This window comes from Coenobita brevimanus, chromosome 90 (genome assembly GCF_032717465.1).
Source record: "Coenobita brevimanus isolate Jiangsu-jjx chromosome 90, ASM3271746v2, whole genome shotgun sequence".
Lineage (NCBI taxonomy): Eukaryota > Metazoa > Arthropoda > Malacostraca > Decapoda > Coenobitidae > Coenobita > Coenobita brevimanus.
Genome location: NC_137043.1, coordinates 38,027,543 through 38,055,396, shown reverse-complemented (window position 1 = coordinate 38,055,396; position 27,854 = coordinate 38,027,543). Strand labels below are relative to the sequence as shown.

The 27,854-nt window shown below is 40.7% G+C and overlaps 2 protein-coding genes and 1 pseudogene across 3 annotated transcripts in view; 1 reads left to right on the top strand and 2 right to left on the bottom strand.

Moving 5' to 3' along the window:
- The window catches only part of LOC145411592 (acid phosphatase type 7), a 44,430-nt gene extending 19,323 nt beyond the window's left edge, over positions 1-25,107 (top strand). For both annotated transcript variants that reach the window (XM_080281603.1, XM_080281601.1), the window contains 4 exons: positions 20,952-21,094; positions 21,482-21,622; positions 22,295-22,463; positions 23,872-25,107. In XM_080281603.1, coding sequence (XP_080137729.1) covers positions 20,952-21,094; positions 21,482-21,622; positions 22,295-22,463; positions 23,872-23,943 — 525 coding nt within the window. In that variant the 3' untranslated portion in view covers positions 23,944-25,107. The remainder of the gene's footprint in view (positions 1-20,951; positions 21,095-21,481; positions 21,623-22,294; positions 22,464-23,871) is intronic.
- Positions 87-20,132, bottom strand: LOC145411531 (uncharacterized). Its single transcript, XM_080281542.1, has 6 exons — positions 19,949-20,132; positions 15,330-15,665; positions 14,562-14,668; positions 13,382-13,465; positions 10,067-10,244; positions 87-267 (listed from the first exon to the last, which is right to left on the bottom strand). Exons 1-6 carry the CDS (start codon positions 20,117-20,119, stop codon positions 97-99), a joined length of 1,047 nt encoding a protein of 348 aa, XP_080137668.1. The 5' UTR covers positions 20,120-20,132; the 3' UTR covers positions 87-96.
- On the bottom strand, positions 18,139-18,253 carry LOC145411745 (5S ribosomal RNA; annotated as a pseudogene).
- Positions 25,108-27,854: the final 2,747 nt, after the last annotated feature.

Sequence of the window (27,854 nt, the reverse complement as noted above, 5' to 3'; positions counted from 1 at the left end):
CATCACAAGAGCAATACCTAGTTCCTCTCTTATTATATAAACTGTTCATGCAAACTTGAAAAGCTTCAACAAATCTTTTTCATACTATAAATTAGTTTAGCCATCGATGGTTGAAAGACTTCCATGATAATAAGATCTGTCATCTCTTTCTTCTTTGTGTTTGAGTTGTGCAATGTTTTCCTGGAGAAGGGAGGTCCCTTGACCACACCCTACACTGTGGTGAATCAGCCCAAGTAGACGCTCACCCTCGGTCTTGCTTGGTCGACCCTGCATCAAAGTGAAAAAAAATGACTGGGTGATGGATGAAAGGATAGATCCTCATTCACTCTACAGAGTGTGCAATGATGTCACTAAGCTCTGCCTCCAACTTGCCTGTAACTTAATGACAGATGGACAGATGGTAACTGATCACTGTAACATCATACAGTAGACAGTACAAACAGAGAACAATTCGCTCCAACTACAACAAGCCTCAATGTGTATGCACTCATTACAAGTGCAGGAACAGTGTGCTAAGCACATGAACTGACACATGGTTTTGAGAGCCTGTACTGCACATGGCACAAAATTAAATTATATTTGCAACGTCTTGCATACAGAAAATTTAGCTTGCTAAAAAATAAAGGGGGGGGGGGAGGGGGGATTGTGTAATGTTTGAGATGTGGCTGCATAAAAAAAGGTGGTGGCATTGAAGGCAGAGTGCAAAATATGCTGATTTTGTGTGTGCAGTCTGTCAAAGAGGGCATGTACTGTAGACCGTCAGGTGTGTGAAAGGACTGAACTTGCTGGAAAGCCTCTTGAGTGTGTGGAGTTTTGTTATCTAAGGGACAGTTATGTGCTAGAGGTAAGGCTGGAGCTAGCTCTGTGGCTAGGATACAGAGAGGTTGGAGCAAGTTCTGACAGCTGTTCCCTCTCCTAATGCTCAAGGATCTCTGTATGTGGCATGTGTTTGGTGTGTAATGCTGTATGGTAGCAAGACCTGGGCAGTACAGAAAGAGGATATTCATAGGCTTAAACATACAGAAATAACAATGATTAAAATGGACATGTAGCACATCCCTGGATGAGAGGCATGGAGGGGTTAGGACTACAAATGAAGAGTTGAGAGGAAGGATGGACCTGGAATGTATTGGTGCTGTGATGACAAGTACAGTGAGAAAGTTTGGGCATGCTGAGAGCATGGAGATGACAATCAGGTGCAGAAGGTGAAAAGTGTGAACGTCAGGGGTGGGGCTGCACGAAGCTGACCGAAAAAGACCTGGGACTAGGTCAGTGTGATCTCAGGGATAAAGGACTGAACAGGGAGGCTGCCAGACATCAAGCAGTGGTGTGGAGAGCCGCCATTAGGTGACCAAGGCCAATGCTTGCACACTTTTATAAACGATGAGACAAAGCGATTTCATGTTAAATCCACATTCCGTGATCGAGAATTTCTTGACATTTTAAAATTAAGTATTGCATTTATACAGTAGGCATCAGTTCAGTTTTCTGGCAACTCTACTGCTACACACAGCAGACTAAAACTAGTTACTAGAAGATCACTCTCAGCAGTGAGTAAACTTGCCATGGCAGACACTGCTACTTTTTATACTCAACCTGTAATAAATGGTAACTAAAACAACTTTCAGAAGCTACACTTAGATCAGTTAAATGATAAGTGTGAAAATTTGTTAATGAAATCCCTTTCTGTAATAATTTATACAAAATTATTTGTCTAAGCATCTCCAAAACAGTCTGCAAATCCGAGTTCCCATACCGCACTAGTAACAGGGTACTGTTTGTTTATTCTCCCCCCCCCCATCAGAAGCCTTTCCATTCTTTCTTCGTTATTTTAATATAAAAATATTTAGGCACTACTCTGGCCTCCTTCATCGTTACAAATAAGTGCATGACACTTCATCACCACTGTTCTTAGTACTACCTTCCATATATTGTTCTGTGACAAAGTGCATACAGTATTATCTAGTTACCAGTAACTCTTCTTCAAAAACTAAAGGGACAAAATTTAAATTAACCCATCACTGAACAAGCCAATGGTCTATAATCTGCTCTGAAAAACACGCTCGTGTTACACAATACAGTATACTGCCAAGTTTTATGCTTTTAGGGTTGTATTGCCTGTGCCAGTGTATCATTAGGCCAATCCAATTTCCCATTAACAAATGGAGTGGGTAGGATCCAGAAAAAGGAAGAGGAAAGCACAGAAGTGGAAGATCTATCAACAGTGGCCATCACGTGGGTCATATATCCATTCATTATCCCTCTATCTTTCAAAATTCCTACCTCAACCTCGCTAGTAATCCGTCAACATTTTAAAGTATGCATTTTATAATGACTAAAACAGAGACCACTGTATAAACTGCAACAGTTTATACATATATATATATATATATATATATTGTACCACATACATATATTAAAATGCAACCCTTCTCAAGAGTGTATCCAAGTACTTCATATCCTTTCTGGGATAATCTACAATTTTGCAGACACTGTTCCTAGCCATCAATACTCATGACATTTCACAAAATACCTCTTAATAAAATACAGATAATTTATATTTTCAAGTGCAAAGGAACACTGGATAACTGACAGTATGAAACTGTCATCAACACCTTGCACCCACCTACAAACCCCGAGAAAGTGAAGGCAAAACCACCTCCAGGTTGCGGTGAGTTGTTTTCCTTGCCTTAGCAGAATCACCCTCTATAACCAATTTATTTTGTATCTATTACATAACTGTTCTCATTGATGATATAAAAAAACCTACAGTGTTAAACAGATAAATCATCATGGCCTGTTTCCCACCTATGGATGGAAAACTTCCGGTTAAATTTTCCACTCCCTCCATCTCCAAACTTCTCAACTTTCCCCATCTCCTAACTATCGACTTCTTCCACCTCCTAACTTCTCTACTGCCTTTATCTTCGAACTTCTCCACTGCCTCTAACTTCTACTTCTCCATTTCCTTAAAAACCTTTGTTCTTCACCCCTAACTCTTAGTTTTCCAATCTAATTCTACAGTACACGTACCGTAACTCTCTTCTGTTATCATTAAATATTTTGTTTCTTGTCCAATTCACCATCTCTTCCAATTCAGATGTCTACTAAGATTGCTTGACTGAATGACTGACTGCATTAAAAAGATCATGGCAGTGGAACAACAGAGGTCACTGCCACTATACAAGGGTAAAAGCAGAACAAGGTTAATATATATAATATAGGATTAGATGATGATGATTATGATATAAAATAAGGTATACTGTATATACAGTGGAATCTAAATCACACGATCCTAAATAGCAGATTCATAATACACAGCAACATCATGCAAAAGTTTGCAATTTCAGCAACTCGCAGAAATTACACAAAATTCACAAATGCAGCCTCAAAAGTGACGCTTTTCCGACGCCTTGCATAATACATGCCACCATCACCTCGAGCCCGTGCATCTAGCCGGGCATACACCAATTGTAGTCAAGCATGGCAATTACTGAACCAATCATGTTCAGGCACAGCACTTACTATATGCCAATCACTGTGCTACCCTCCCATGACATGTACATGAAGGATGCCCGCGCTTTATGCCCTGGTGCCCGGCTCAGTGCATTATCTCCTCTCCATTGTTAGCGTGTGGTTCTGGTCTGGTTTACACAAGGATCCCCTCCACCAGTGCGTCCTTCGCTAGCCCAGTGTTGCCATGGCCGATCGTAACCCTCCTAAGCCTACAACTTCTTCGAGGAAGGGGAAGAATGATAAGAAGCCAATGTCAAATTACATCCAAAAGTTTCATGTAATAAGGGGGATTGATGGTAGTGAGAATACAGCCAATGTTGCCCACCATTACGGAATCAACGAGTTAACTCTTTATCAAACAGGCATGGTGCTTCCATGTCTAATAAACTTACAATCTTAAGTCAAGTAATTTTGGCACATATGCAACACAGACAGTTAACTGTTGAATTGTGGCTGCAAGAAATGAGTGGAAAAAAACAATATATACCTATTTTGGGGTATTTAAGGAAACAGGCAGGTCACCCGTGGCAGTGTTAACGATGATCTCACCAACTGGCCACAGCAGTGTATCACGCATTCTAAATCCTCATTCATGGCTTTCAAAGTTTATAAACATCCCCAGTCGCTGTGGTAATCCAGGAATAATAACAAGTAACCTAAGAAAGACTCATTTTAATAGAAAATACAGAAAGGCCACATCTGCTTGGTAAAGAATTAACCTCAACGAATCGACGACTCTTACGACAACACGGAGGCATCTGAGGGCGCAGAAGACACCGCTTCCACTGTCTCCACATTGGACTTTGTGGGGCTTCTGAAGGAGGCTGGTGGAGGAAACGGCACAGAAGCAGCGGCACACTCGCCTTGTGCTGAGAGATCATAGTCCGCCTCAAGCCTCAGAACCCCTCCCCCCTCTGTTGTCCATTCAAGCAATGTCGTCAGAGTAAGGTAAGAATCTTACAATATTGTTCATTTCCATTAAATATGCTTTACTGATATCTTTTCCAGGCTATTAGTGTTTACTGGTGACCAGTTTGATGTAGGTTAGGTGGTAAGGAGCAACTTTTCCAAGATAACAGACCCACAAGTAATTTTCCCGAAAAGATCAGGTATCTCTAACTCGCCGCATCTGCTCAGTCCCATAAAGCTGCGATATAGGAGATTCCACTGTGTGGGTGTGTGTGTGTGTGTGTGTGTGTCTCTCTCTCTCTCTCTCTATAAAATATATACAGTATATACAAGCAGTCCCTCATTTATCTGGACACTCAATATACGGATGTGTTCATTATCTTGTTGTTGGACATTGGCTTTATTAAACCATTATCCAACTTTACTTGCTTTTATCCAAACGTAAAAGTCCCCAAGAACTTCACCTGGCCCACTGACATTTTCTAAAAATTGGTATCATGGCTGCTGGGCTCCAGCCATGAGCATAAAGTGGTCCGTAAGCCACAACCAAAATTAAATCTGTCCACCCCTGTACTGAATGGTCAAAGTGCGTGCTCATCCAATCACTCCCAACGAACCTCCAACACCAAAGAAATACAACTGTAACCAGCAAGCGGTGTCAAAATGTCTGTACGCATCCCCACCGAATGTTCAACGTCGTGCAACCACTGGGCTGTCTTTCCCAACTGCCACCATCAAACACAGACCACAAGCCAAAAGTACATTTTTAGTGACAAGGCCTGTCCACCTCCACCGAACGTCGAAAGTCCCACGGTCACTGTGAGTTGTGTTTTTCCACATGGCCACTCAGTAACTAGCAGACCACAGGCCGTGAGTAAATGTATGGTAAAAGAACCTGTCCATCTGTTGACAGAAGGGGGAAAATCCTGTCCACAGCCTTGCTTCTCCCCCCCTCCCGTCCCTCCTCCATACCCTCCCGGCTCCCTCTTCATTCCCTCCCCTCCCCTGCCGTCATAACACTGACTCCTGCGTTTTCAAAGTTTTTTGTAATTTATTTGACTACTATTGGTCGTATCAAAATTCCGAAATGACCACGAGAAAGCTACTGAAATTCTGCATCTAGACATATGCTTAACCCCTTAAACGCGGATCGTCACGTTTGCGACGCTCGGCGAAAAGGACATAGTGGCGGATCGTCGCGTTTGCGATTCTAGTAAATTTTGAATAACCGCGGGCAAGCAGGCTCCAGCTGGTATTGTCTATCAGTACCACCACCCTCTAGCTACAACTAGCATACTTTACCTTTGTACTACTGACCTCAGTTGTTGCCAAGTATCGCGTTTTCCCCCCGTCCCCCCTCCCACCATGGCCCGGCCAGCCTGGCTGTGATACATGGCAGCGCTCTGAGCACTCAGAACTGTAAATCTGCGCTCTCCTCTCACAAGCAGTTTACGCTACTAGGAAACGCTTGTTTCCCCAGTTGTAACACTAGCTTTTTTTCTCACGGTTTGCCCCTGTTTAGTCAGTTTACTGCAGGCTTTCAAAGTGACATTATGGCGAGTTCTAGCTCTTCCCAGTCAGTGCAAGCGGCCGACAGAAACGAGAATAAAGTGGCGGGCGTAAGGCAGAATAAAAAGCGCGCCGTGGTGATCTTTTGGGAAGTAATATGATTGAAAATAATGTAGTATACATGTTTTTAGCTGTGAAAATGGAAATGTTTGTTGAGTGACGGGAAGACCGCCGCCACAGTGCATGTCGGCCGTATGCTCCGTTGATTTTAGCCGTATTTTCAGTGCTTATTGTACAAATACGGATTCCTAACTACCTTTACGTTGTAGTATAAAGTTTACTGTGACAGAATGAGCCTGTGGTAGAGGGGAAACCGGGTTGCTGGAGGTGTGAAAGTGAAGATTTGGTTACCCAACTTTGCAAGTCTCCACAAGTCCTTGGGTAGTCCACGAAGGCTCAACGCCTGTCTCTGGAGAAAGCTGAATGTAAGTACTATCTGCCATTCCATGTATAATGTTCTAGGGTTAATCTCTGATTTTTGGCGAATATTTTCCTACAGGTACTCAGACCGCGATACAACCCCGCCACTCGGGGGGGAACGACTGTAAACAACAGCGTTTAGGGGGTTAACACTTGGCAGGGCCTGGCCAAATATTGCACTAGGATGGTGGGACGTTATATGAAGGAAAGTTTTACTCCTGAACACTTTATTTTCACTGCATTTCTGTAATTTTACTTATCAGTTCTGTGTGTTTTTATTAGCTTAATATTATAGTATAAACACCAGCAAAGATGATGCTATACCATTTACACCAATATAAGCAATTTCCAGTGGCATATTTGACCGTGGAATTTTTTTTTGAGCCCCGGGAGCAATTACTCGCCACAGGAAACTGATTTTCAACAGTCTTCGGGGTTTTTTGTTAATTTTTGTTGGTTAGGCATTACTTTCGTAATGTTTAGCATTAATATGGATAATCCAATGTGTGTTTTGATGTCTCAATATGGCAGACTGACCTGAAAACAATACCCAAATTAGGAAAGGTACTGTATATACAGTAGTGTATATATTTTTTTTTTTTTTTTTTTTTTTTTTTTAATAGATTTTCTTGGTGTTTAGCAATGCTTTGGATACTCCAAAATGGATACTCCAATGTGTTTTGATGTCCAAATTTGGCAGACTGACCTGAAAACAGTGCCAAATTAGGAGGGGTGCTGTACATAGTGTGTAGGTTTTTTTTTTTTTTTTTTTTTTTCATGGTTTTCTTGCCACTGACAATTATTTTGGATAATCCTATGTATGTTTTGATGTCAAAATATGGCAGAATGACCAGAAAACACTGCCAAAATAAGGAGGGGTACTGTACATACAGGTAGGTATACAGTATGTTCGGTGTTTTTTGGTTTTCAGTTGTTTTTCCGCATGGTTTTCTTGGTGTTTAGCATTACTTTGGATATTTCTTTGTGTGTTTTGATGTCTAAATATGCCTGAATTACTGGAAAACACTGCCAAATGAAGCATAGGTACTGTACAAATAGGTTAGGTATCGGTTGGAGGTTCGGCATAGGTAGGGTCTGGGTATGGCAGGGGAATAGTGTTCATTATCCAGATGTTGCCACTACCCAGACATGCCTTTGGCTCTATTATGTGCAGATAAATGAAGGATTACTGTGTGTGTGTGTGTGTGTGTGTGTGTGTGTGTGTGTGTGTATCCAATCCTACATTGCCCCATGAGGAGCATAGGAGCCCAGGGCTAGGCAGTTGGTCCTGACATTTAAGATGAGTGACCAGCCTCACTCATCCCTGAGTGGCATTACATGAACAATCAATCCCAACCATCCCTTGGATATAAACCTTCACTGGCTCAGTCCAATTGGAGCGCAATAATTACCCACTAGACCACCAGGAGCCAAAATTTGGTTATATGGTTACCATTCAGCGTAGTAAATGGTTTCCTGGTGTACAGGAAACCATTTGGCTTGTCACTCAGTGTAGAGTCACCCACAGGCAGAAGGAGGAGGAAAGAATATATATATATATATATATATATATATATAAATATAAACAATACAAAGTCACAAAACATTAAAATCCACTTAAAGACATCATGGACAAACCATAAAACTATGCTTAAAGCAACTGCAGTTAAAACTGGGTATAACTCTTCTAAGGCAGCTAGTTTCTTGTCAGTCACTGTCTCTTCATATTCAAAATGTCTTCAAAGACAGCTATAATATACTGTATACCTGCTAATTATAATCTGTACAATGTATACCAGTACTCATGCATTATCTAAATATAATCAAGAATTACATAAATACAGTAAACTCCCAAATATCTGTCTCGGCAGTACCCAGCATACGACATTATCCGGCATAGCCAATGGCTGAATTACAATGGTACTTGGCGGTAGGCATAAAATCTTGTCACTATCCGGCAAGAAGGACCCTTTCTTCTGGCTAAAAGTACATTATTATTCTGCATAACTCAGTTGTCATCATCAAACATCCAGCCATGAAAAAAAATAAAAATAAAAATAAGGGGGGAGGGGAGTATACTGTACTGTAACTATGAACGTGATGGAGCATTCAGGAAGAGAGGGAGCATTGATGGTTGGTGGGCCTAGCTGTTCACAGGGTGTTGGTAGGAAGATGCAGTGGTAGGGAGTAGATGAGTTTTCACTGCCCAAGGCAGGGGAGCGAGAATTCTAATGCAGAGTTTTCACTGGGAGGCAGCAGGAAGGTGCATGTTCTCTCAATCTACATTGTATTCCTCCACCACTATAGTGCTGACCTTCAGATGAGCCAACATTGCACTCTATGTCTCTTACATTATTATGATTAAATGGCAACATTGCGATGGGCTTCCCTCCAAAACCTGGGTGGCCTTCTAGTTCTGCTGTCTCTCTGACACATTGTATTGCCGTCCCTCCTCTCTCTTCTCCTCTCTGGTAAGTACGTACAACTAAGTGTTCTGACGTGTACATTACTGTACTGCACAAGTGACTGTTAGTTTCTGCTAAGGCACCGATGAAAGTGTATTGGAAAGAAATGTCGACTGTGTTACTAAACAAGAAGAGTTGTTGAAAATGTGTTTATTTTACTAAGCCATATAAATGAAAATGTGTTTATTTTACTAAGCCAAATAAATGAAAATGTGTTTATTTTACTAAGCAAAATAATTATGCTACAAATGAATAGTTAACACAAAATTCAAAATAATTTAGACAACTGTTTCTTCCCAAGTGAAGTTTGTTCTTCCTGCTACGAGATGAAAGTTTTGTTTTGTTCCACGTGGTGGAGTCTTCTGCTAGAATTTCAATCAATGAAAGTACAGCATGGTGTTAAAAAAAAAAACAGTAAGGTGAAGCATGTTTTATATGGGAGGGGGGATTATTGTACAGTATTCTTCAATAATGTCTTTACATCACCACCACCATCATCACCATCACCACCATCAACATGAATTAATGTGTTTCTGTACAGAAAATGAAAGTGCACTTCGCAGTACATTCAGTACTGTATTTCAACATTAGGAATATTATTTAGCTGTCTATCGACAATTTATAGTGTTTACAATGTGCGTGTTTGTACATAAGGTACTGCTGGGTGAAAGAAAATAGGTCTTCCGGCTGGGGGGACTTTGATATTATCCCCATCATCAAAATGTAATTGCTTCTGAACATAACAGTGTACTTAACAGGACATTATTTTATTAGGGAATTTTTTTTCTTTTTTTATTCTCAAAGCATTTTGTAGGGGTTAGACAATTGATAAGGGTTATAGGGTAGAAGAGTTAGGGGTCCCAAGGGGGTACTTTTACATAACACGGCATTTGACAGTACATAGCAGGCCTTTGGCTCTATTACACCAGATAATCGGGAGTTTACTTTAGATAGCTCTCGTTATTAGAAAAGGATGTTATAAAAATCATGTTTTTCCACATAAACATTAGCATGGAAATGGTGGGGAAACTAGCAAATACCAAATAACAGGTAGCAATGGGACTTTGATGAGAAGTTTCTATTATTTAGTGCAGACATCATAACAAATGACAATGTCAGAAAAAGCACTGTATAACAAAGACTGCCCATAAATAAGAGAAGAAATGTTACTACGTTTGTCCACATACCTCTTCCATCCATGGGTAGCAAATGAGGCGGTGCTGTGAGAGTAGAAACGTAAACTCCTCCATATCCACCACCACACAGTGCTGTCCTGGTGATGGCTGCACTGACAGCACCACAATCCGATGACATGGTACACCACCCTCTCGGAGTTTCTTAACAATGTTTAGCATTTGGCGTTGGCTGTGTCAAAAGAAGTATGATGAATTTTGGTGAAGTACAGAAGTAGCAGGGACTTTTAGGTATATCAGTCATCATCATCCTTTTTTCCCACATAAGGAAGGGATGAGGTGGGATCCAGAAACAGTGCTATACAAAAAGTAGTGACTATTATGCATATCACCTCATTGCAATTCTAACTTTTTCCCATCTAAGGATGGAAAAAAAAATAAAATAAAAATAAATAATAATAAAAAAAGTAGAGAAATTACACAGTGAAGGAACCATCAACAGCATCCCCTGAGATATGGGCCACCCAGTTATAAAAAATAATAACAATAATAAATTTTTATGACTGATAAGACACTTCAAAGTTCCATGCTTAAACTGTAATTTCAATTCTGTTTTGCTGTTAAAGGAGTGTACTATCAAGTACTAATGCATAACACTGCAAAACAATACGTACAATTTAGTATACAGTACCTGACATGTATTGAAAAGGAAGACAATCAGTATGTAACTATCAATATAATAGAGTTCATCTAGCTAGGCTTAGATCAGGACATCATCCAGTCCTTCTAAGTTACCAGCTTAGATTTGAGTTGGGAGAATTCAAAGATGACATGCGCCCTGCTTATACAATAGGTCCACACAACATAACATACATAATGAAGCACTGCACAGCACAGCTATACTAAGATGCACCTACACCATCAGCTGTGTAGGGAAACTACGCAAAAACCCCATAGGGGCAACTGCTGACCTGCAGTCGATAGGTCTGAGTGATCAGACACATCAAGGCTGAGGAACAACCATTAACTATTTTAAATGGATCTGCAAACATGGGTCTGCTTGTTCACTATAAGAGTGCACTGGTTGTGGGTGTTAAACAAGGGTCTGCTTGTTCACAATAAGGGTGCATTGGCTGTGATATGTCACAATCACTCCTTTTATGAAGTACTTGCTAGCTTTCTTACCTTCAGATGCTCTTTGCTAAAACTACTTTTATATGGTGGCACAGGGTCCTCCTGGTCAACATCAAGCAGCTGTGTCAACAGCAAACTCGTGCACACACTGTTTATGCTCGTCAGCAGAGATGTGCAGGTTCAGTCTTAAATTTCACTAATATCCGTGGTCTTAATACCAATTTGAATTCCATTACCTTCTTTCTTCAGTCAGTATCCCCTCTAATGTTGCTCCTAACAGAACCCCAAATTTCTCCCTCTCATGAAACATCTCCACTTGTTTTCCTGGTTACCAACTCCTCACAAACTTCCATAACAAGGGTGGCACTTGTTATATTAAATCCGAATTTGCAGTTGACACTGTTTTGAACTTCTCTTCAGCTAATTTTGATTATTCACTGCATAAACTAAATTATCTAAATATTACCAAATATATTGGTGTAGTTTATCACTCCCCAATGTTTCTTCAGAACCCAGCATATCTGACTCCATATCAACACCGCTGGCTAAACATAACCTCACCCATAGCACAGAAATTACAGTTTTGGGTGATTTTAATTCATAATGTAGAATGGTTATTGCATTCTGCCAGGACTGATGATACTGATCTAGAGTGCATGCTGTTTGAAGAATTGTTTAATCTTAAGCAACTGGTAAAACAACTAACCAGAATACCTGATAATCCTGACCATAACACCTGTCTCTTGCATCTATTCATCATCATCATCTGGACCTCCTTTCCCACCCAAGGGCAGGGTGAGGAGTAGCAATGTCCAGACAGCCCAAAACTGCCCAATCCAATAGGCCACGCTTCCATTCACTTATCATTCAAGCCCCCGGAATCCTGGCTCTATCAGATACACCAAAAACATTCACCACGTTTTAGTGTATTTTTTAACAGTACGCGAATTGAACTTGTTGTAGACGAGACGACAGCAAAGGGCCAAATCCGGGGTTTACCCCGAGCATGCGACACTGCCACCCCAAGAAGCGCCAACCGTCAGTGAATGAAAGTGGAGACTTGTCGATGATGGAGCTCTGCCGGGTACTGTGTGCCCTAGATAAATTCAAGGAAGAATTCAAGAACATCGAACACTGTCAGTTCCAAGTGGAGGAAGTGATGACTTCGCTTTGAAGGGTTTATGAACGAAGTGAGTGCATTAGCTAGTGAAAGTGTCGAAAGTGCTGGTGACGAGAGTGGTGTGTCGGGTGATGTGGCGGATGGTGCAGGTGCACACCAGGGTTGTGAGAAAATTAGCCATCAAATCAATAATTATTTGTTTCTCCCTTGCTGTAGTCACCTTTGAATACATATTCTTGCATCACCCATAGCTGTCTTCATTAATGACAGTGAATTGTCTTGTTATTGTTGTGATGGTGAACTGACGACAGTGAATTCTCACGAAACCCACAATGGTGCCTCACCCTGCCTTGTGATGGTGAACTGACGATGGCGAATTCTCCCGAAACCCACAATGGTGCCTCACCCTGCCTTGTGATGGTGAACTGACGATGGCGAATTCTCCCGAAACCCACAATGGTGCCTCACCCTGCCTTGTGATGGTGAACTGACGATGGCGAATTCTCCCGAAACCCACAATGGTGCCTCACCCTGCCTTGGATCCTCTTCTTACCTCCATTGTGCCTGTTGTCCTCTTGGGTTAAGGTGAGCAGCCATATTCTTGTTGGTTTGGTTGAGCCATATCCTTGTTGATTTTGTAAAGCCATAATCTTGTTGGTTTACTTTATCTTAGATAATAAGTCCTAGATTGTTTCCCTGTACAGTACAATACTTAGGTCTGAAAGGAGTCTCAAGGGTTGCCCATGAAAGGGGGTGCCGCCCATATGTAATTTTTCCCATAAGTTTATGTATTCAGAGTACGGAAATTCCTAGTATGCGTCATCCTCTGCCGCCCATATACTCACATACTATGAGTGCCTACTATATATATATATATATATATATACTGTAATACCATACGGTATACTACATATCTTCAAGCAAGGTAAAATAATCATCATCATCATCATCATCATCATCCAGAAATCCTTTCCCAACCTAGGGCAGGGTGAGGAGTAGCACATGTCCACACAGCCCAAACCTGCCCAATCCAATGGGCCACGTTTCCATTCAGTCATCGTTCAAGCCCCCGGAATCCTGACTCTAATAATAATAATAATAATAATAATAATTACCTCTCAAGTCTGTCAATTTTCACAAGAATTAGAAAGAGGTGGCCAACTGAAATCTGCTTTTGGTCTGGTTCACCACAGCATGTTCTGGAAAAGAAATTTATATACAACATACACTACTTACATTAAGTTAAAAAGGAATAAACCTTTAATATCACCTAAAGATGGATAGAACATTACTGAACCACATTCTTGTTAACTGGGAGGCTTCCTTGCCAGTTTATATGGATATCTGTCTGTTAATCATCTACACATTAGTCAAGCATTCTAAGAACATAAAAAGATGTAACTGTTATGAAAGATACTCAAGAGGCTACATTTCTGAAGCCTTGCTCACTACTGGAAATTCCCTCATTGGATAACTACAACAGAACTGCCTCCCACTAATCTATCCTCAAATATTCCTCTCTGTCTATCAAAGTTATTTCTTCTCACAAATTTACTACATCATTCCTTACTCCATACCACAAATAGGTTTCCTCTTCTAACCATTCCCTCAGTCGGCATTCAAATTTCCTACAGTATAAATATCCGTGAGCATTCTTGTACATGTCCGCACCACTTCAACAATACAGTAAAACCTCACTATGATGGACTAATTGGGGCCCATGCCATTCCAAAAAAAAACAAGCAAATTTCTGATAAAAGTGACATGCAGACTTCCCCCCTGCTAACCCGGACTTTTTCCAATAAATCAGACATTACTCCATATCACACCAACGGTTTTTAAACTGTTTTCACTACCACTGCAGTAATACACTATTTTATACATTCACTACAACAATCAAGTTGTATAAAGTATATAATAATACTGTACTGTACACTGATAAACATGTCTTTTATTTACCTTATTGTAGTGAACTTTGCTGAACTGGTCAGGCAGCCCGGACTGCTTCTGGCTTTAACGGAGTTTTTCCAATATACAAGAATTTAGTCCCGAAGCTCCTCGAGTCCGATAAAAGTAAATTCTGGTTTGCTGAAGTCCATTATATTGAGGATTTACTATATTACCTATTCAGTAATTCCACAACTCACTCCCACTGCCTTAATGTATGAAAAATGGCAATGTGACAAAATAGGTGATAGGCAAATGGTATGGACGATGAGATTCAGGATCTAAACTACAGCAATCTATTTTTTTAATTATATCCCCCCCCCCCCCAAAAAAAAAAAAAAGTCTTACATATTCAGCAGAATATCCATAGCCTTGAACTGTGTTTTGGCCTGGAAGTTGTGCAGTTTTACCAGATGTTCTTTGATCTTCATTCCAATTCTTTCATCACCAATAATCTGGCAAAGAACAACAAATTAATAATCTTGGTGTCTGGTTAAAACTGATAAGTCATTCCCCAACACATCAAAATCATGAAAACCACAACCAATTATTGCAATTAAAATGGAATGCACAGATTAAAAGATTAAAGTTTCAAGTACATACAGTCATGAGTGACAATGCTGGAAGTATAAATTTCCATGCAAGATTTACAATGCACTTATTTTACACAAAATGTTTACCAAGAAACTAAAGCTATCTTGGAATATTGTAATGACACAGATAAAGAATTTTAGTTCACAAAGAGGCATTTTCACTTCGCATCTGAATTTTGGGTACAAAAGCTGTACGGCAGTAATTTAATGCATGTGTTTACTAAGAATATTCAGTTATATCAACCTAGATAATAGCTGAAAACAGTATCCTGGTACCGTAACATCATTAGACCTGTAACATATATCTGCTCTCAAAAGTATAAACATTTCTAGCCCAGGTACAGTAGTTAAGCACACTGTCACTGCCAAACTATGACAGGCTGGGAAGAGTGAAGCTGGGCAAACACTGAGTGCAACATTTACCCACTTGATTTTTTTATCTGCATCAGAACAAGACAAATTTTTAACAACACACAAACGAAATGAGAGAAGTTCTACCAAAGTTACCAAAGTGCCATCTTACCAGAACATTGGCTTTGGGCTGTGATGTAGAGAAACTATCCAAAACTGAAGCAAAAACATTTCTTCTGTTTTGCCCAAGTAACACTGTATCTATTTTGCGAATGCGGCGCCGGTGGGACGTGTCCTGTGGCACATAGCAGTTACCAAGGCTGGTGCGTGTGACTGAAGGGCAAAGCAGATTCTTGCTTAGGGAACTGTTGCCTTCAATGGATAACCCCACTGTCTCACTTGCTGATGATTTTGTCCCTGTGGACTCACTTGCAGAGGACTGGCTTTGGTCTTTTTTCTGTAAACTCTTGTCTTGCTTAGGAGAGAGATCCAAGTTCTGTAGTTTACTCTGCAATACAAATATGAATTTAAGTAGTCCATTCACCTTGGTTATGCAGTAAATAAAATTAGGAATAATAAAAGCACCATAAGTGAAACACACTATCTATCTATCTATCTATTGCCAGACGCCATAATCCCGTAAGGGGTAGCCATTTGACTTTGAGTTAGTTGTTTTACGGGGAGGGGCACTAACCCTCCAACAACCCACTTGTTGACACACACAAATGTCAAACCCATATCTTAAAGTTGGTGATATTGACATGACCATTACTGCACTGTAAACTTTAATACATACATCTAACAAACTGCACACAATACTGGATTAACAGACATGACAGAAGACACTGAAATGAAAAGAGAGAACTGTTTAAATCCAGTGACATGGAAGCAATCTGTTTGTGGCCACCATTTCTGGGATTAAGGCATCTGACTAGACAAATATATATAAAATTTACCCTATCATGCTTCACAACAAACAAAATGCACTTCGTTCTGAAAAATGTCTTCAAATACCACATCTTCCATGTTAAATTGTACACTACTAAACATCTACTCCTGAGAGGTGTACTCCCCACCCACCCCAAAAAAAAAAGTCTCAAGGAAATGTCAGAACCGAACAGGACATATAGTTCAAAAATACCAGCTGGTTAAATAAAATAAATCTACCAAATGCCCAAGAAAAAATGTTCACAAAGTGGCATTTCAAATATGAAAGCTAATAAAAAATTTAGGATATTGTGTTGCAATTTCAGTCCTGCTGGGTCTCATAAATTCTGATATAACAGGGCTATCATACTGCTATATTTTATAATGTAAATTACTTTTCTCTTTGTAAGATATAACAAATTCATACCAGATCTCTGGGCCACATTTTCAAAGCGGAAACAAAACAAATAAAGCTATAGGCTTTATAGTTAAGTCAAGGATGTAGCTTTCTCATATATAAGGTTTCGAGCTCTTATTAACTAAACCTAACATAAACAGGAACAAACCAACCTGGGCATGCTTCAACTTACCGTAATTTAAGTTTGGTCAACTTAGCTCGGGTTTAATATTGTACTAACAGCACCCAGTAAGGTTTAGGAACTTTGTCTAAATGCATGAAAGACCAAATCCAACAATATATGAGGACAATGATAATACAGTAGAACCTCACTAAACTGGATCAATGGGGGGAGTAGCCTGATCTCCTGAAGTTGAATATCTGTTATATCCAATATCCCCCTTCCCCAGAGGTGGGATATCAAGCACACTTGAAATTAGTATAACACAGTATTCTAGTACTGTACTAAAAATGAAAACTATACCTATTTTACATTAACCTGGGCCATAATTTAGCCCTTTTGCAGTTTATTTCACATCCTTGTCATTGCATTTCTATACGAAACCCACGTATTGCATCCCACTGCATCCCATTAAATGGGCAGGGTTCATTATAGTCCACGGAAGGCCGATGACTTCATAGTGTCTGTTAAATCCGACACCCAGTCTATGGAGGTACGTTAAATCGAGGTTTTACTGGAATGCACTTAACAGAAACAATCACAAACATGACGTACTCCCCTAGGAAATCGCGCTACCACCACTTTCAAATCAGTCATATCAAATCTTGGAATGGGGACTGTCTCTGAGCTCAGATGGCTGACGTAGAATAATTTAATAGATCATCAGTAAATTATCGCCAAAAGAGAGGCTGACACAAAACATGTGCTTAGCTAAAACTACAGTATATATCGAACATTTCTAGAGGCAAGATTTAATTCAGCTTTGAGGCAGCTTCATCAAAAACGAGAAAAAGAAATGTACAAGCGCCAGGTCTTCATAATTCAGGCTTTGTTTTCGAGGAAATAAAATTAGAGCACAGTCTTCTCCCGTTATATATTTGTTATGAAGCTTTTTCAAGACTTCAGTAGTGTGCTACACAGGTTCTCATATCAAAAGAGAAAAATCACAGTAATTTAACACGTACTTAGGGTGGACAAGCTGTTAACGGTGGTGGCCTCTAGCAGTGGGAAGCTTCACATGTCCCCCATTGGAGCACCTTAATTACAGACTAAATGAACAGGTGCCATAATTTGGTTATAGTAAACCCTTAATGCTCACGGACTTGATTACTTGCGGATTTTCCACACTGGTGATCAATGATAATGAATAGTGAAATAAAATGAAAAAATGCGGAGTTTGAATGGCACATGCATATGTACATCAGACACCAATCATAACTCATCATACATAACTACATATTCAATAACTAATCTTCCTACAAAAAAGGTGAACTGAGGAGAATGTATTGTACACTGATGAGAAATGATGGGAAAATATTGACATTACTGTACTGTATGGTATTTTTAAAAACTTTTCATTCATTCACTCATTGCCAGACGCCATGTATCCCAGACGGGGTGGCCAAAGGCTTAGAGTTAATTGTTTTACAGGGAGGGGCACTAATCCTCCACCAACCCCACTTGACACGTAGGGATGCCAACAGCATCTGGTGTTCCCAGGCGGTCACCCATCCAAGTACTAACCAGACCCAACGTTGCTTAACTTCGCTGATCGGGCGGGAAGCGGTGTACTCAACATTGCACAATTTAGTGTATTTTGCATTGTGGTCATGCATAATCATTCATCATTATCGTTGAAGCATCAGAAATCGTTTTCTTTATCGAGTAGGCATATTTTTTAATGTGGGAGGGGTAACTAATTTCATGCTCACAGATTTTCCATTCTCATGGGGGTTTATGTTCCCAAACCCCACAAGCATCAAGGGTTTACTGTATATGGTTACCACCCAGCACAGTAATTGGTTTCCTGGTGTATAGGAAACCATTTGACTTGTCACTCAATGTAGATTCACTCGTAAACAGAAGGAAGAGGAAAGAATGGATGAAAGAAAGACAGTGGAGGAAGGAAGGAAAGAAGGGAAAAAGAGAGGCAAGGGCAGGCACCCGAGAACAGCACTACATCAAGTGAGTGGATGATGAGCACCCCAACCTACCACCACAGTAATCTAGGAAAAATAATAATTAGTGATAATAATACTAGTAATAATAATAATACAGTACAAAACTCTCAAATCCGAAAAGCATGGTTTCAAAAGTGTTATGGCAGTGAATTCGTTTATAAAGGGCAAATGTACTCCACGTAAAAAAACAGCCTACAGTACTGTGAACAGTATACTCAATAAAGTACTGTGTACTGTATTAGTAATATACCTGTTGTTACACTTGCCCACAAATAAACCTGTCTTCAAATATGCACTGATTGTGTGAGGCATATGATACAAACTTCCTCCTGTTAAATGAAGAAATACATTTTGAAAATGGAGGTTTTTGGAAATTGGATGTTCAGATTTGGGAGGCTGTACTGTAATAATAATGGAAACAATCTGTGTGACTTTAATTAGTAAAATATTTCTGTTGTCTAAATTTTCACCATGTAGCCACCTTGGCTGAGTGGATCACAGCGCTCTGCTCTGACCGAAGGGTCAGAGGTTTGAATCCACCCAAGGGTCATTGGTAGACATCAGGAAGGGCATCCGGTCATAAAGTGCTGCACACTCCAAACCTATGTCCTCTACCCAAGGACAGCACCTTAACTTCACCACAAAATGGGGACACAACATAAAAAGTCAAACAGCCACTCTTTTTGGGATTAGCCTATGGTGTCTGGCTATGGATGGATTGGTAAATTTGCCATTTCAGACAACACCACTTTGGAGGATGAAATTACATTTTTCCGACAGTCTTCATTGTTTCAGATGAGTCTGAACACTACCGGAAATCAGTATTTTATCAGACACTGTTTCAACCCTCCATCAATCTTAAAAGTCCTATAAAGTGGGGAGAGCTTTGAAGATCTGGGAAAATTATGGGTTAAATAATTCGAAAATAGAGAAACTACCAACTCCCAGTAGGAATTTGGTCTAAAATTTGTCCGAAACAACGAAAACCATCCAAAAAACATAATTCCACCTTCACCCAAAATCACGAGCAAAATTAATTAAAAAAAAAAAAAAAAAAAAAAAAAAAAAAAGTCCTAAGCGCAATAATACCAGCATACGGTATAGACAGACAGAACTTACTCTACCAAAAGAAAATACATATGGCAGCAGAAAAACCATAAAATTTTTGTTTCGACAGTCATGCCTCTTGGTCAGTCAGGTTAAACTCCCATGTTTGGTTACTGTGGGTTAGGTTAGTTTTGGTAGACCAGGATAGTTTGAAAAAGCCATCAGAATAACCTTGACTGTCCAAAACTACAAATTTATCACCAGTCACTTATGGTCACCTGTATATTTGTGGGTACAATGTCAGAATAGGAACGGCGTTTCCACACTGTAGGGGTGTCAGGGGTGTCTGTGTGTGCTTCACCTGTCACAGCGAACGACAGCCGCTTATTTGCTCTCGTCCTTGATTCACTGCCCTTCAAAATGGACCTTCTCCTATCGTCCCTGTTCATCGTGACTAAATTCCCGGTGGAAACAGTGGTAGCTTATCGAGCGATTCTTCGTCTGTTTATTTGAAAGACAGGGGCGGAAAAGACAACACTCGGCAACTAAAACTACTCGGCGACTGGCTGTCTTTACAATTTACGGCCTTCTTCTGTGAGCTTATTTGTAGTTTTCACCACATGAATTCGTTGTAAAATATTGAATGCAAAGATCCTATCCTCATACAATCAACAAAAATCAAAGACAAAGATGAACAAGGAAACTACCGAAACATCCACTACACCGCAAAAAACCATAGATTAACACGTGAATAGATACGGCGAAACTACAAACTTAGTACTGAAATACTCTCATTGTCTTACAACAATGCACCTACAGTATACTTTAATGCTTTGTAATTTGTTCTGTACCAGACTTTCCCTTACACTTTTTAAAAAGGCCAAGTCACATTAGCGTTTTGCCCTTCCTGCCAATTTTAAAAAGTTCTGCTGTCAGTGAGGAAAAGGAATAACTTCAAATGCTATTACTGAATATGACGATTTCTTATTACTCACTGAATACATCATAAAACTTTTTTCTTACACAGCATATCACTATGCCTATTTCTAGAAACTATAAAATGTTTTCTGGTTTACATTCTTACAGGTACTGCATATCAGTTAAGAAAAATGCTAAATAATATCTTATTTTCACATAATTCATATCATTAAATGAGGCAGAAATATATATACAGTACTGTACTTCTCTATTAGAAAACACAGCTGCTCTCATGATTTCTGCATTTCTGTCCAATAAAATTCAAAGATATGACTACTAAGAGATACAATGTATACATTTTAGGAAGCAACAAAGCCCGAGGTGAGAGCTGTGCGCCCATGGATCTTCTTATTCGGTCACCGACCCATGTACTGTTCTAATAGTGACAAGGACGATTGTACCAAGGTCAACTGTCGCACCAGGGTTGGGCTTCCAGTCGTTCACACGTTAGTATACTTTTCTTTACTCCTATGATAAAAAATATATATGTTGATACAGTTGGATATGGCCATTTGCTTGTAAGCCCATTCCAGCTGTCCAAGCTATATGCTCAAAACATGTGGCACCATACACCCTCACATGTCACCACTAAGGCAATAATGCAGACTGTTCTATAATATACTTGGGATATCTTACTGAGTCAATGCAGTGACACTTATGTGGGTATTTTCAAGGCATTTCAATGTGCTTAACAAAAGTGAAGACTATTCTTTGTGGTAGATCCATGGGGCGTTTCACCAACAATGGAAACCTAATATTTCTGAAAAAAAAAAAAAAAATCACCAGATCAGAGAGGTTAAGAGAACAATCTACCAATCTGACCAACACTGCAGGTATGCCTTGGAGGAGCTGCTGGATACCTATGGTGTGGACCTGGCTATCTGGGCACATGAGCATTCCTACGAGAGGCTGTGGCCCATGTACAACTACACAGTGCTTAACGGCTCTATTACTGAACCCTATACCAACCCAAGGTGAGGCACGAGGGAGATAAGTCAAGTGTGGATGTGATTCTATGACAAGCACAAGTAAATTTCTGCAAAGTACAACTGTTTATTGTAGATTTTTTATGGAATCTGTGAACCACATACAATGAACTTAACCCTACACCATCCCAAGGTATGACATAAAGAAGGGAGATGAATGAATGTGATCAACTACAGTACAGTGAGATTCAGAGGAGTGGGGCTGTTAATTTTTTTTTTTTTTTAAATTTGTGTGCTGCTGGCTTTATTAGTTAATCCCTTGTGCTGAATAAGACATACAACCATAATAAAAGTACTGTATTAACCAACTTTCACACTTACAGCCTTGATATTATTGTGTGGTCTATCATACAAGCAGCCATGATACGAAAATAACTATTTTTCTCTTAACAAACATGGTGGTGGAAGCTCTCAGGTCCAATACCCTATGGCCTGTGCACTGCAGAGTTGGGTTGCAGAGGTAGCCAGAGGTTTTTCTATCATGTAAACACTACCAGTACCACGGGCATAAGTTAGTCTCCTTAAAAGTTCTTGACTACAGTAGCCTAGACTCAAGCCTTTGTGCTCTGAAGGGGGTAAAATATGAGTGACAAACTGAGATTGGCAGTTTAATATTTTCCGTTTCCTTTCTTTACCGTGTACCACTTCTCGCCTCATCAGGGGGCCCGTACACGTCATCACAGGATCAGCCGGATGCAAAGAAAGGCACGACTCCTTCTTGCCCAACCCACCCGAATGGTCTGCCGCACACTCTACTGACTATGGCTACACCAGGATGACTGTCTACAATAACACACATTTGTACTGGGAGCAGGTATCAGATGATAAGGTGGGTACAGCAAGTCCATATTTCACACTACCTTTCTAATACCCCTTTCTTCTTCCAATGCTCTTAGGCTCCTACACTCATTCTCATCTAATAACAACATCTGGCATCAGCTCATATAAAACACAATACTCTGAGTCAGTTTGGCCATGTGGAGAGGATGGAAAATGAAAAAAGTTACTATGAGAGTGTACTGTATGTGGGTGAGGGGAGGGAAGGGAGGGGGATGGGGAGACCTAGGATGAGATGGAGAGATGGGAGGGTGAGTTGAAGAATGGGCAGTCTGACAGTGGATAACTGGGTGACATGGAGGCAAATTTGTCTGTGGCCACCCACTCCGGGATTAAGGGATTTGGCTATTGATAAATAGATTTCTGATTTTTCTACTAATGTTCACAGCCTCCTACACTCTTCATCATCCAATCATTCATCATCTAATCCTGTGTTGCCCCACGAGGAGCGAAGGAGCCTGGGACTAGGCAAGTTGGTCTGGACATTTAAGATGAAAATGACCAGCCTCACTCATCCCTGTGTGGCATTACATGATCAATAAACGCCAACCACCCCTTGGATATGAACCTGTACAGGCTCAACCTGACTGGAGCACCTTAATTACCCATAAACCACCAAGTGCCACAATTTGGTTATATGGTTACCATCCAGCATAATAAATGGTTTCCTGGGTTACAAGAAACCATTGGCTTGTCAGTGCATAGACCATAAGGCAGCACTACACTGAGTGGATGATGGGCACCCCCACCTATCCACATTTTCAGTTAAAATCATCTGGAATTAGCTCAAATAAACACAGTACAGTAATGCAATTGAGTTGTCCTAGCCATGAGATGATTAAAGATGCCATTTTTATAACATGCATTGTTCATAGACTCATTCTCCATTAAATAAAATCATTTGAATTAGCTAGAGGAGAATACTGAGTTGTCCAGATAATGAGAAGGCTAAGTGTGAAGGAGAGAGTGTTCTACCAGTATGCCAATTACATATTACCACCTCTGAGGTGCAAAGGCTTTAGGCTAGACTACCTTGGTCTAGAATAATGTTCAAGAATAGGTAATCAGCATTCTCCAGTTACATGAGAAAATCTGATGTTTTGTATGTGCCTGTCAAAATGGATGAACCATGACTAACAATGTAATAAAAAATCTATCACGTTTCTTGACTGCTCTCAGAATGGAACACCTCTCTCCAGTAATACATAAAAAAATATATATCTTACAATTTTCTTTTATGCCCCATCCCCCTCCAGTAACATAACAAATATCTAACATGTTCTTGTGTGTCCCTAGAAATGGACCAACCCTCTCCAGCAACACAGCTAACAAAAATCCGATATGGTTCTTGTCCTCTCCAGTAACTTAAAATTCTAACATGTCTCTTGTATGCTCCTCAGAATGGAAAGGTGGTGGACACCGTGTGGGTGATAAGGGATGAACATGTGTCGTATGCTCAGCTTCGAGGATAACGACAACGCAGATACACACTGCCTTTAATCCAATGAAGTATCTTTTTCTATTCTGCTCTTCTTACCAACAGATTATTTTATTCAACTTAGGATGGACTTGTAGCACCTGTTGTAAAGGGTTTATTAAAGGCTACATCTAACCTCTTAACTTAGCAACCTCTCTTGAAAGCCGAATACAATCATCTGACAGGAGCTACACGGCAAAGTATATCATCGGAGCAGATGTTAACATCCAAACAAACACTATCCTTCCCCATATAATCACTACTATCCTACCCCTAACATCCAGGTATATTGCCATCCTCCCCCTAACATCCAGATACTGTATATAGCTTTCTTTCCCCTAACATCCATATAAACACTCTATCCTTCCCCTAACATCCAGAGTTATTGCAATCCTTCCCCTAACATCCAGATATATAGCTATCTTTCCCATAACATCCATATAAACATCACTATCTTTCCCCTAACATCCAGATATTTCTATCCTTCCTCTAACATCCATATAATCACTCTTATATAGGGCTAGCTAAAAAACTGAATTGAATTTCTTTGATTATTATATTACTGTGCATATACTATATATGCAGTATAACTTGTAGTATTATACTGTAGTTGCTAATTTAGGTCTGATACCTATATATCACTGTATCCCTTAAGTATCATAATATATATGTTTGGAAATTTTTGTACACGGAGTGCACACAGACACACATTAGAAATACAGGTTTGGGAGTCAACATGTCTTTCCACTACAGGCTAGTCACCAATGATAAACAGCTGACCTGTTGTTATAAGCCTTATGTCTTTCCATTATGGGCTACTGACCAATGATAAATAGCTTAACAGTTATTATCTTTTGGAATGCTTAGTGTTGTGCTCAGCTGAGTAAAATTACCTGGCAGTAGTCTGAATTTTTACCTCAGCGTGACCCCAGAATCTTAGGGTTCACAATGACTGTAATCCTCTGACCACTAAGAGTGTCCTTCAGCTGAATAATATTGAAAAGACAATAACCAAAATAATGTAGCAATAATAATGATAATTCTTAGGAGTAAAACTGACAGGAAAAGGGTTACCTAAATAATAATACCTTAATGCTGTGTGATATTACATACATGACAGTATTGTGTATATTTTTTCAGCACTGTAGTCTGTACTCATATGGGCAAATGTGTGAAATATGAAATAAAATTTTCATTGATGAAGCAGGAATGTATTTACCCCTGCAGTATGATTTGTATATTCCTCCTGGCTACTATCTCTCTCTCATGGTGGTCCTCTCTCTCTCTCACACTCCCCCCTTCCCCCCCTTCTCTCTCATGGAGGTCCCCCCCCCTCTCTCTCTCTCTCGTGTGTGTGTGTGTGTGTGTGTGTGTGTGTGTGTGTGTGTGTGTGTGTGTGTGTGTGTGTGTGTGTGTGTGTGTGTGTGTGATCGGATTTGGACCAAACCTGGAAGGGATGAGAGTCCGCCAAATAGCAAATTATCTAAGTTTGAGCGAAGTACGTCAAAGGCCAAGGTCAAGGTCAAGTTTTTATTCGATTTGGACCAAACTTAGTGGACAGGTCGGTGGAGAGTCAGCAAAGGACGATATGACTCCATTTTGAGAACAAGTCAAAGGTGAGAGTAACAAGTCAAAGGTGAGTAAAAAGGCATGATCAACTCAATTAAATCCACACATTCACAAATCACCCAGGTCACAAAATCATTCATATTCAAGCCTTCGCAATCTTGACAGCATCTCGTAAGCCCAAAACAATCAGAACATACCCCCCCCCCCTTTTATTTGAGCTTCAAATACTGTACACTTCATGGGAGTCACTCAAGTGCCAAATTTAACTAGGACAAGGGGCAGTTAGGCTAACACACTAGCGAAGACTGGCTGAAAGGAACTGCAAATACGTTATTTCCATTACAACTACTGCTGCTACATTTTGTTTACGGTTGCCTCCTCCTCCTACTTCTACTACTACTATACTACTCCTATTTCTATGTTGCAATTGTCACTGCAATCACTACTGGTACCGGTACAACCTTTTGCCGGTACTCCTCTACCTCTCAACTTCTAACCACTATCAGAGCAGCAGGAACACAGCAGACAGAGGCAGGGCGGGGTCAGAAGAAAGTTACGCGAGTACCGAAAGTGCCCGCGTGTCGGAGCGGTGAGAGCGACACAACGGCGCCACCAGGCTATGTCCGTTACAAGGGATTCCCATACTACTACACTCCCTCCCCCCTCCTACCTTATTACTTGAGCGCTCTCTCTCTCTCTCTCTCTCTCTCTCTCTCTCTCTCTCTCTCTCTCTCTCTCTCAGAAAAACTACGGTACTCCATTCCCTCTCCAACCCACCCTATCCCTTCCTTACTCATCCCCACTAGCTTCCTCACACCTCGAGCATCCTTGTAAATAAGATGTTTTCTGAAGGAAGGACACTTTATTCCCTTCTCTCACTTCTACTCTCTCGACCCATCCTCCCTCCCACCTCCCCATCCAACGCCCTCTCTTGCTCCCCATACTCGTGCAGTCTTTCCTCCTTACTGTGTGTGTGTGTGTGTGTGTGTGTGTGTGTGTGTGTGTGTGTGTGTGTGTGTTTTCCCACTCCTCCCAGTAATCCCCTTTCCTCTTCCACACCTCCCCCCCTCTTCCCCTTACATCCCCTTCCTCCAATATTCCCCTCCAAGTCCTTCCCCCTCTTTTTCCAGTAATTCAAACATTCTTCTAAATCTCCACCCCCAAAGCCTTTCCCCCTTCCCTCACATTCACCTAACCATTCCCCTTCTCTACACCCCCTCCACTTTTCCAAGTTCCCTAATTCATTCCCCTATCCTTCATGCCCCCAACCCCCACCTCCTCCACGATGCTCCCCTTACCCCCTCCCAACCTCACAGCCCCCTCCTCACTCCCCTTCCCCCTCTCCATCTTTCACACGTCCTTCCCTCCCCCACATCCCCTATCCTTCCTGATTCCCCCTCCCCCACCCCACCACTCTTCCCCCTTAGCCTTTTCCCACACTCCCACCCCACATCTTCCTCTTACCATTCCCTTCCCAACACCTTCTCCCCCATCCCACAGTCCCCCTTCTCTTCCCTTCCCACCACCCTGCCCCTCCCCCAGCCCTTCCCCTCCCCACCCCACCTCCTTATGCCTGCCGCAGTCTGTTATTCAGGTCACTACGGAACGGTTCCTTGCAACACCGTAATCTGCACTTCAAATACATTCAACCAGCCAATTCTAAGTTTATTCTTCTCCTATCTATTTCCTATCTGCTTACGGGGGACGCCTGCTAGTGAAAGTTAAAGGTATACCAAAGCCCTCCTGTTAGGGGAAAAAAATGCAATGTACCTCAACCCCTTCACTAAGAGGATTATTTCCAGTGCATTCTTGTTACCCTCACTTTTTTTTTTTTTTTTTTAAGATCTTAGGAGACTTCGAACTAAATGGGAGGGGAGTTAGATAGCCTTGATTATCCACTCCATCACTGAAGATTCTCTCTCTCTCTCTCTCTCTCTCGGGGTGTCAGATCGTCTGATGGTAGCAAGAAAACATTAAGACCTCGGGCAGACGGGGTTAAATATCAAAACCCAATGGGCTATTCCGAGTCCAAAGCCCAACCAAAACCGTGTCAAAACCTCAAACAGAACCGTGTCAAAACCTCAACCAAAACCTTGTCAAAACCTCAACCAAGTGTAAAAACCTCAACCAGAACCATGTCCAAACCTCAAACAAAACCGATGTCAAAATCTCAACCAAAGACCGTGAAAAAAACCTCATGAGATCTTGCCAAACGGTCCAAATTAATGTGATCTTGTCAAGCTGTCAAAACCTAATAATAATACCTAATAAACTGCTAAACTGTGTTCAAACTTAATGAACTCTTGCTAACCCGCAAACAAAACTTACTAGGCACTT